General features: G+C 49.1%; 1 protein-coding gene across 1 annotated transcript; it reads right to left on the bottom strand.

Moving 5' to 3' along the window:
• Nucleotides 1-1682: 1682 nt before the first annotated feature.
• Nucleotides 1683-10810, bottom strand: LOC140900215 (chymotrypsin-like elastase family member 2A). Its single transcript, XM_078849375.1, has 8 exons — nucleotides 10768-10810; nucleotides 10386-10474; nucleotides 8448-8545; nucleotides 6988-7116; nucleotides 3881-4017; nucleotides 3008-3153; nucleotides 2418-2570; nucleotides 1683-1700 (listed from the first exon to the last, which is right to left on the bottom strand). The coding sequence occupies exons 1-8, from the start codon at nucleotides 10808-10810 to the stop codon at nucleotides 1683-1685; spliced, it is 813 nt and encodes a 270-aa protein (XP_078705501.1).

Here is a 10810-nt window from a genome sequence, read left to right on the forward strand (position 1 = left end):
CACTGTGGAAGGAGATGGCTCTGGGTGAGTCCCAACCACCATTCTTGTGTCGTGCTTCATATTCCACTTCCATTCATGTTGGGTTTTATCTAATGGAAGAAAATGCTCCATTGTATAACGCCCTGCCACCGTGTCATATGCTTCCATCCTAAACCCTCCCTTTCCCCCTGCAGCTGACTCACTTGGGTGCTGGTCTTATGTACGAGTCTGATTGGCTTTACTTTAGAAACAAGGTATGCCTGGCACCTGCACTGTTAATGCTCCTCCGGGGAGAGGGAAGCAGAAGACTTATCTGTGGGAAATGGAGCTGGGGGGCCCTGTCATGTGTCACAGGGAGCTGCAGCTAAGCAACACACGCCTTCTGGACAAGTGATATGGCAGGGCTAAGGTTGGTGAGGGACTCTGCACGAGAGGGGAGAATCTGGAGCGCTGCGGTTTGCTACCGTACATTCCCTTTGCTGTGCTAAAACGTGGTCTCTCGAAATCCAAGTAAGTTACTGCTACTGTAAGCGCTTATTGTCCTTTGCCCCCTTCCTTTGCCCCCTTGCAGCTTCCCGTAGCCAGTTGGCTTTGAGTCGGAACGTTCCCCAGGCTATGGCTCATCCTGATCCTTGCTCACATGTGCAGGACTGAATTGACCAATTGTCTGTCTTCGGTTTTGCTCCTTTTTGGAGCATCAGAGCTCCTTTGTTAGGATCATTTGACTAAAGGCAATGGGAATGTAGGTGGCCCTCAGTCCTTCCAGGCTGTTTCTGTTCAGTAGTTCCCGGCTCTGAAAGCTCAAGGCAGACGGGGTAAATTTATGGCCTTTCCCTAATTCTTTCCAAGTGGGTTAAATTTTATAGTGGTAGAAAAATGAACACTGGCTTGTGTTTTCCCCTCTGCAGGTGTGCATGAAACTCCAGTTGGTATGAGATTTATGGGCTGCTGGGGAGAGAGAAGCACCATGGGCTCCATTCCCCTTAAAAGGGTAAAAATGTATCATCAGAAATTATCCTTCGTCTTTAAAAGCCTCCCTGATATTTCAAAGTGGCTTTCAGGTGGTTCCCTGCTCTACAGCATGTTCTTCAGCCAGCAGCCGCTCCAGGATCATTTCCAATAGCCAGACATAACCCAACGAATAACAGCATCAAACCACTGAATAGGGGAACGGCCAGGAGCTCTGCGTTGCGTATTTTGAGAGCATTGCCAGGTTCTTGGGATTTATAGTTCTTATCATTCCCCCGTGCTCAGGTGAAAGGCAAAGGGAGAGTTGGCAGCTGGAAACTAGTATGGGAATGTGGCATTAGAAGGGAGTGTGGGGACACCAGGGTGACAACACACATTTCTCATGTCAACCACTGTGGAAGGAGATGGCTCTGGGTGAGCGCCCGCCCCCCGTCCTGTTCCCCCATTCTTGTGTCTTGCTTCTTCTTCCACTTTCGGTCACGATGGGGTTTATCTAATGGAAGAAAATACTCCATTGCATAACGCCCTACCACCGTGTCATATGCTTCATCCTAAACCCTCCCTTTCCCCGAGGCACAGGCTTTACATGTCCGTTGCAAACAAACGTTGGTTATTTATTATACACAGATTCCTTCAGCACCTCAGATAGGAATTTCATGATTACAACTTTATTTCAAGTAGCAAAATTGCTTCCCCTCCCCCAGCACAGGGTTAGTTGTCCATGGCTCTTCAGGTTAGTTGTTTGCCATAACCTGCAGAAAGTGTAAAACACAATGTGTGAGGGGGAAATCAGACCAGAAAACAAAGGAAATCTGTGAACAGGGACATCCAGACTCTCCAAATTGTCCCTTTAAATACATAAACCAGTCCTACAACCCTCTCTCTTCCTAAGGATTTAAGACAGGTGATTTGGCTTCTGTGTCATCCTTTACATTAAGGGTTCATTTATAGTTAATAAATATTTGATAAGAACATTATAGCCAGGAGCAGTAAGTGTTACTGATTATCATAATAATAGATGATAGATAATTAAGTTGGTGGACATCAATTAACATTTATTAAAATTCTACAAATATAGCCTTAATATAAAATTGTGCCAGATTTATTCCAAAATGTCTGAACTTTGGTTAGAAATGAAGATCATTTGGATAGTTGCATTCAACCGGAAGACACCTCACCTTTGCTGCAGGAACTAATTCTCTAGAAACAAGACAACAGTCTCTCTTGTTGTGTTAAGGGATTGTCTACGTGGTGACGTTACAATGGAATAAGTTAGGGGGTGAATTTAAAGTGCACTAGCTATTACGGGGTGTCCACATTGGAAGCTACTGCTGGCCTATGTACCCAAATGGACAAACCCTCGGTCTTGAACTGTTTTGCGGGTATTTTGTTTTGTTTTACCCCGAATGACCATTTAGAAGTTCACAGCAGAGTTTGTTCTTGCTCAGCAGCAGACACTAGACCCTTACCGTAGCAATCCAGTTGTTGAAAGCCGAGACCCGAGTGAAGACGGAGGGTTTGCGGTAATAATTACAGCCTAGTGCGGAGCCAAAGCTGACTATGCCATGAACTTCCCACTTGCCGTCAGCACCTCTGCAGTTCAGTGGGCCACCAGAGTCCCCCTGCAAGGAAGGAGAGGCACAGTCATTGAACTCCAGATTGGAAAAATCCACGTCTTTCTATGGTGCATGAGAAGAGAAGTCATTGACAGGGGTCTCATATAATTGGAGATGGGACATGGGAGAAAGGCAGGAGTGTGAATGAAATGAATATAGGTTTTGTCTTATGAGATGGCTCCCAGCTGCCATGTTCAGGTCCAACATGCAGGTGGTGTTTGGATTCAGGGGTTTGTGGTGGGTCCCTCTTGTAGGTGGGGGTATAGAAATGTGTTTATTAAATAGTCCTTCAACACGTTAATTGCTATCAACCTCTACGAAGGGGTTTCAACGCCCATCTAGAATGGGTAGGTCCTAGTACCCTGCCTCATCTTCAGAGTCCCTTCCTATAATGGAGAACTCTCTAAAGCCATGCCCATAAATGCCAAGTTCTCCGGACTCACGTTGCAGCTGGAGATCACTCCGTCGCCGCCTGCACAGACCATGGTGTGTTTCACTGTGCTACCCCACCAGCTAGGCAGGGAACAGGTGGCGTAATCCACCACAGCCAATGGCCCTTGCTGCAGTTTATTTGGGAAAGCACCGTTTGCTGGAAGGGAACAGAAACAAGGGAGTAGCATTAGCTCCTGGCAGTCAAGAAACAGCAAATGACACATCCAGGTACAAGAGTCAACAGGGATTCCAAGCACAGAGGGGTTGCAGAATCCAGTCCTTAGCGCATCCCTCCTTCAGAAAAGTGTCTGAACTAGATGGATAATCCTCGTCCATTTTAACAATGGCTCTCTGCCTATATCACATGGGAAATCAGCTGGTGGCCGAGCACTTTAACATTCACATATCAACACCTTACTGGCGGTAGCGTCAGCGAACAGGCCAAGGAATGAATAGGCCAGGATCCCTGCTCTGTGCTCTCACCTCTCTAGGTGATGCATCCTGGTCAGGATTGAAGCACGAGGCTGTTGCCTGCATTGTACCCGTTCTCTGCACAGGGGCTTCCCTGTGCCAGGCTGGCTGTCCCACTCTAACATTCACTTCTTTAAAGTGGCTTTTCAACTCTTCCATGAGCACTAGCAGCCCCAGCAGCCTTCAAACCACTCTCACTTGGGTTACAATTGCACCTCGAGGCCTCAGCTGGGGTCCTGACAAAAGCTAAACATTCTGCAAGGAAAATGCAGAAACATCTCTAGTGCAGGAGTGGCGCCAGACCCTGGTCAGCTCTCTCTTTGAATTGAGGGCTGAGGGGGACCAGAAAAAAGAACCTTATTCCAGTCAATCCCAAAGGAGATGTTACCACTGAGAACTGTATTAACACTTACTGTACAGCCTTCCCCATCCAGTTACGTAGCAGATGACGCCAGAGGCCAGGAGACTGTTTGCCGGAGGGAGGCAGGCCGGCTGGATTTGATTGCTCAGAGCAACGCTCTGGGAGAGTTTGATCAAAGCGATGTCGTTGCTGTGTTCAGAAGCCGGGGTTGAGGAGGGAGCGTGCACAGAGGGAGAGTGGAAGAAAACACAGACCCATGAATACGTAGCATTTATAGAGTGCTCCGCCTATTCGAAAGAGGGGCCCTGCCTTTAGCGGGAGGAGGAGGGAAGGAACGTCCTCAGGGCATGGCAGAGGGGGTCCCACCCCTTGGTGTTGCCCATAACAGACACTAACACATGCCTCGGTGCCCATAGGCCCTAGTGGAGCACCTTGATTTTCCTTCCCCATGGCCCAAAAGCCGTGTGGAAATCCAGGCACCAGCATCTGCAGCTCCTCTGCCCACATAGGGCTCAGTTTGAGAGGCTTGACCTGTCTCTGTCAAGCTTTGGCGTAACCTCAGCCTGTGACTATGAGAGCTTCTGGAGAATACATGGAGAGCCTCCGAGAGCCTCCGGTTTATCAAGGTTCCCTGATTTAAAGCATTCGTTTCTGTTCAGCTCCCTGTGGTGGGTGGGCATCTCCCTAAGGAGGTGCCCATGCTGTTACCGACTCATCCTTCTACTCAGAGACTCCCAGAAACTGGCCTTTCAGCCAGAGGCTTCCTCGTCAGGCTGGGGCAGGTGTTCTGTCGGGGCCGGGGGAGTGAGACCTTTGGGTTCAAGATGCATACACGCTCCTCCTCCAGTCAGTGCGGCCTGTAGTCCATTTCAAACTCATGCCTTAATGCCCCCCGGCCCTGTTGGGGCACCAGGAGTTGTGTGAGGTAAGTGAGGCCTGTGAGGTCTTTATGTTTCAGTTCATTCCCAAGTCAGCATCCAAACATACAAGGGCTCGTCTGTTGTGCGTGAGCACCAATGATTCCAGGATAGTTATTTGTATTTCTTTTTAACACTAGGGGTTTGCCAAATCCCTTCCCTTCCCATCACCCTCACAGCAGGGCAGTGTGCTGTGCCTTTCCTCTCCAAACGGGGCAGCATCTAAGTAACTTTTCAAGCCTTCCCGAGCCTCAATAAACATCATGATATTGTGCCCTGTAACTGCTAGACTGAGGTGTAATAAACCAGTGGAATCTATAAGTGTCGGCTGCAGTTGGACATAGTCTGGCTCTGTTTAATGGTGTTCAGCCCTACATTTGGTAGATAACATAATGTAGTAAGTTTCTTAACTGCTTGGTATTCAGACCTCTAAGGGAGGCGGCTTGACCCTCGGCAGTTATCGTAAGAGCACAATGCCATTCTATTCATCCCTGGTATGCACACATGTGAATACTGCGTGCAGTTCTGGTCACCCCATCTCAAAACAGATATAGTAGAATTGGAAAAGGCACAGAAGGTCAATAACAATCATTAGGGGTATGGAACAGCTTCTGTATGAGGAGAGATTAAGAAGGCTGGGACCTTTCAGCTTGGAAAAGAAGCGACAAAGAGGGGATATGACTGAGGTCTGTGAAATCATGACTGGTGTGGAGAATGTGTTATTTACTCCTTCATGTAACACAAGAACCAGGGCTCATTAATAGGCAGCAAGTTTAAAACAAACATAAGGAAATACTTCTTCATACAACACAGTCAGGGGATGTTGTGAAGGTCAAAACTATAATGGGGTTCAAAAAACAACTAGATAAGTTCCTGGAGGACAGGTCCGTCGATGGCTATTAACTAAGATGGTCAGGGATGCAGCCCTGTGCTCTGGGTGTCCCTAAGCCTCTGACTGTCACTCGATGATTGCCCTGTTGTGTTCATTCCCCCTGAGGCATCTGGCATTGGCCACTATCAGAAGACAAGATATTAGACTAGATGGACCATTGGTCTGAGGCAGTATGGCCATTCTGACGTCCTAGTTCTTGTACTACTGCCTTGGGGAGCTGGGCTTGGCCACATACTTGGGGATGAAACGCGTAGAAAGTTGGAAATGGAGCTGATTCACGGAGCTAATGCACTAGGACTTCAGCAGAACCAAGGAGTCCTTCAGCAACGTGGCCTCAATCCAAGTTACTAATAATACTTTACATACATTAATTGAACCTCTCCACACACCTGTCTGGTGAGAGCTCCCCTCACCCACTTCTAAGATGCAGGAGACACTGTTGGGTCGAGCAAGGCAGCTGTTAAGCAATGCACAGCTGTGCCACGGAGCAGTTTAGAGGCGTTGAATTGAATTCAGTTGCAACAGCTGGAATCTGACTAGGACACTGGGGTTAATTCACTTGGACTCTTACAGAAACTGCTGTGGACTCTTCAATAGCCACAAGTGGTCAGCAGCTCAGGTGAATGTGTCTGAAAGTTTCGGAGATAGTGGAGGCTGAAGGAATCACTTAACTATCACTTAATCACTTAATTGTTAGGGAGGTGGCTCCTGCACTGGCATCTGTCTCTCTGCGGGTCATGGGCATCTGATCGCTGAGCCAGACCTCCATCCTCCATAATGGGACAAGGGTTTGAACTGGGGAAAGGGTTCACCGCTCCCCACATCCAGTCTCCTGGTATTTTGGAATAATCAGTATGAGCCTATGCTGGTGTTCCCCCAAACTTTTTACCTCGCATCCCCCCCCCTTATGCCAGTCTGCACCCCCCTCTCCCCCAGGCTGGAAACAGGGCCACAGCTCTGGGTGGGGGGGATGCGGATGGGGTAAGGGGGCCAAAGTTGGAGGCCTGAGCGGGGCTGGGGCCGGGAGCGGAGCCTCAGCTGGGGGCCTAGGATGACTGCCGGGGCCCCAGGTGTGGGGCTGGGAGTGGGGCCCTGGGCACGGGGCCAACAGTTGGGGCTGGGGCCAGGAGAGGAGCTGGGTGGCGGTCCCTCCCCACCCCTCATGGGGCGGGGGCTGGCCCAGGCCCCAGCTGCGCCCCCCCCCCCAGAATGGTCCTTCACCCACAGTTAGGGGACCTCTGGCCTATGCTGTAATAACTGGCTCCAGATTTGGAGCTGCCCACTGTGCAGGGGTGTTTGGTTTGGGGCCCTATCTCTCATACTTTGTACCAACAGCTTCTATCAACTTACCCGTCTGCGACATTGTCTTCGTTCCAGCCTTTATGGACAATGATTTTTTGTGGACTGATGGCAGTCGATCCTTCTTCAGCAACATTTAGGTCAAATTTGCCAAGAAACACTAGATAGGTCCGAGAAGAGCTGGGGAGGAAAAGGAACAGGGAGACGTGCTTAGCTGTGTAACTTCTGGCTTGCTGTGCAGTCACACACCTCTTTGGGAAGGGCGGCCAAATGCAGCCTAAGGGTCTCCAGTGGGAACCCTCGGAGAACTGCAGGGGCCAGCATGCATTGATCTACATTAACAGCCGTTGGTTTAGGACGGAGCATTGCATGCTGGAACCTATAGTCACTAGAGGCTGCATCTCCACATGCTCCTCTGCCTCCTGCCAAGATTCCCGCTAAACGTGGGCCCCAGCTGATCTTCGAGCTTGAGGCTGCCATTTCCTGGCACATCTGAGCAATTCCAAAGGCCTCTCTGGTAGTGTGATAATGTCTATTACGAAAGCATCTCCACTGGTAGAGAGGTGTGTGGAAGAGTATTGTGCACCCTGGCCATCTGACCTCACACACAGCCCGCCCATATCTGGGCTCATATCTGCTCTGACGATGCTTTCCGTGACTGGAGTGGTAGTAACCAGCCGCAGTGCATGTGTGTACGGGAAACAGGCCTGTACTGCGGGGCTGGGTAGGCAGCTGGCCTTGACCGAGGCATTTAAGGTGATGAAGTCAAAGCTGATCACGCCCCTCATTTTTACAGCATCCCATAATCTGAGAACAAGAAGCTCTCACTGAAATTGATGGCAGGTGACTTTAAATCCAAAGGGACGATTTCCTCATGGAAGTGGGTGCGCTAGTTAACCTATGGAACTCACTGCTACATGTGCTTGTAAAGAGAACACGGCTGATTTTAAAAGGGGCTGGACAATTTAATACCTAATATGTATTGTTATACATGCAAAAATAAAGTCAACAGTGCAGGGAATGGCACAGGCAGGGGACGAGGAAGGAAGTTTTCCCCTTCCAGTGACTCATCAGGTAGGGGCCACTGCCAGAGACACGATCTAGATGTTGTTACCTTTTTGGTGGGGGAGACACTGTTAGGTCGAGCAAGGCAGCTGTTAAGAAACGCACAGCTGTGCCACAGAGCAATTTAGAGGCGTTGAATTGAATTCAGTTGCAACAGCTGGAATCTGACTAGGACACTGGGGTTAATTCACTTGGACTCTTACAGAAACTGCTGTGGACTCTTCAATAGCCACAAGTGGTCAGCAGCTCAGGTGAATGTGTCTGAAAGTTTCGGAGATAGTGGAGGCTGAAGGAATCACTTAACTACTGGGGAGGTGGCTCCTGCACTGGCACCTGTCCCTTTTGTTATTAATATGCATTGGCTTTCTCTTTCTCGCAGAGCATTTACAGCTTTCTGCACGTTGACTTAAAAGAAATGATTGTCCAGGCTTTGGCAGCTAACGTACCTGATGCAGTGAGCAGCTGTCAGGACCCAGTTGGGTGCAATGAGGGTTCCCCCACAGGTGTGATACCAGCCACCATTGGCACTGAATGTCACGGAGACCTAGGAACGATACGGTAAGAATCCTAATCACTGATCGACCTCTCCTTCTGTTGGGAAGGTGAAAAGCTGAGCACCCAAGTGCTCCGTGTCTAGATCACACGCTTGTGAAAAGGCTTTTTTCCAAAGTTTCATTCACTGTTGCTTTCCCAAAGCTATTTACTAAGCACGGGCCAAACAGAGGGTTGTATTTGCTACAGAAGAAATGGATTCATGAAAGACCTCTTTGTCACTCTATGCAGAAATAGGTCCCTGTAAGTGGTTTGGGGCTTTTGTTTTTTAAATATTTCACTGGGTTTAGTGGGCCTGTGGCCTGATCATGGAAATGGAATCTAGGGAAATAGGGATCTGGGATTGTGATCCCGCATTGTCGGTTCGGTTCTACCTTTGACTCATTGTGTGACCATAGGTAGGTTGCTCAGCTTCTCTGCCACAGTTGCCCAAATATGCCATGGGGATTGTATCAACGGTACAGGGGTGTTATTTATTAACCTTTCGACAGGTGAAGAGCTAAATAAGTGCAATTTTTAAAATGTATTCTAGGAGTTAAATAGTCCCTATTTTGAGACACCGGTTACTTGCCGAGCATGGCTCTGCAGACCTAGCAAAATATAATGACATCGATCTCTTATTCCTCCAGAGCTTTCATCCTGATGGATCCGAGCAGGCTTTGACACTTAGCTGACCTGTCAGCTGCAGACGGGAATCGCTTCGCTCCCCAGTTAGTTCTTGAAAAGAGCACAGTAACGCTGCACAACCATCTGGGATGTTGTGATTAATAGTAGTCATTAATTGGTAACTAGTCTTTAGCACACTCCGTACGAGGAGCTCCAGCATTAGCAAATGAATCCCGACACGCGCCCTTGGGATGAGGATCAGAAATGGAGGTGCCGTGTCCCAAAATAGCATGTCAGGATCATTTCCCAGCATGCTCCTTGTTTGCTATTTATTGACAAGCTTATCAAAGGGCTCATCACATGGCTCTGGGCGCAAAGAGAGCCCGTTCCCACACCCACTGAAGCCAGGGAGCGTTCCTCCTCCTCACTGATTTCAATGGGAGCTGGATTGGGTGCTAAGTGACTTGCTTTAGGGCAGGCAGTGAGTCTGTGGCAGAGCTGGGGATAGAACTCAGTTCTCACACCTCTTCTTGCACCTTAAGCACAAGGCCAGTTGGCCTTGTAGTGTGTCCCATTTAGAATACAGCCAGGATACACCTACACGGTCTCTCACTTTGTTGCTTCTGTAGGCTCAGCTCACACACCCACCAGGGGTCCTTAAGTTGCATTCCCCATTCTACCCCCTAAGCTCCTTGTGTGCTGCCCTCCCGTCCCCCTCACGTCAGGGACATATGTAAATAATCCCGCTTGTATAATTTCTTAAATTATTTCTTTTCTTTCCATGTGGGAGCAAAGTCCTTCAGGGGATCAAAACCTTCTGCTCCATTGGGATGCTGGGCAGGGCTGAGATCTGTGGTGTGTTGTTACACTGGAAGGGGTCAATGGCTGCCATCAACCACTTCCCTGATCTATGTCTATTATTATAGAACCAGCTGTAACTGCTGGGTCTGCTAACCAGATGCCGGGGGCTCCAGGTATCCTCCACTTTTCTGCCTTCTCGTTTTCCAATTTTCACTAAACTCAGTAGGGCTCTGACCACTGATGCCTAGAACGTTCCCTGGAAGTTTGGAATTGATCGGATACCGTGTTCAAAAGTTATCGCATATCAGACAGGGAAATGCCATCAACGCGCGTGCAGGCTGAGCAAAGCAAGGCCCAGCGTAATGGGAAGGCAACGTGGCTCAAGGTATCCTGGAGTGGGCTAAGGAAACCCGGGAATCACTAACCTGCCAGGGCCAGCTGAATGGTCTTGCATCGTCTCCTCCAACCACTCTGTTCAAGAGAGGTGGGTAGGCGGGATTCCCACAACTGAGGGCTGCAAGAGACACAAGATGAGGTCCGCTTTAGAAATCAGAACCAACCAAGCCACCAACCAAAACCGACCTGATCTTTGTGTAACACATGTTTGAACTTAGGGGACCGATCTGGCGCCCTTTCTATCAGTACAGACGTTTCTAAGCCATAGTCTATTCTGACCCTTACACTGCACCCATTACTCTGATATCTGAGCACCTCCAGTCTCCTGGTCAGTGTCAGGACCACAGGCTCAAGCTCGAAGTCTGCGGTTTGTAAAACAGATGAAAACCTACGATTAGGCGGTATACATACCCCCAGCGGCCAGCGTCAGGGTGGCAAACAGGATCTGGATCAT

This window comes from Lepidochelys kempii, chromosome 18, assembly GCF_965140285.1.
Source record: "Lepidochelys kempii isolate rLepKem1 chromosome 18, rLepKem1.hap1, whole genome shotgun sequence".
Classification (NCBI taxonomy): Eukaryota; Metazoa; Chordata; order Testudines; family Cheloniidae; genus Lepidochelys; species Lepidochelys kempii.

Excerpts from the sequence above, each read along its gene's own strand:
- LOC140900215 (XM_078849375.1), bottom strand. The coding sequence starts at position 10,810 with ATGATCCAGATCCTGTTTGCCACCCTGACGCTGGCCGCTGGGG. Across the intron at positions 10,475-10,767 it reads CCTGACGCTGGCCGCTGGGG|CCCTCAGTTGTGGGAATCCC; the intron begins GTATGTATACCG and ends TGTCTCTTGCAG. Across the intron at positions 2,571-3,007 it reads GAGTGATCTCCAGCTGCAAC|GGGGACTCTGGTGGCCCACT; the intron begins GTGAGTCCGGAG and ends CCTTCCTTGCAG.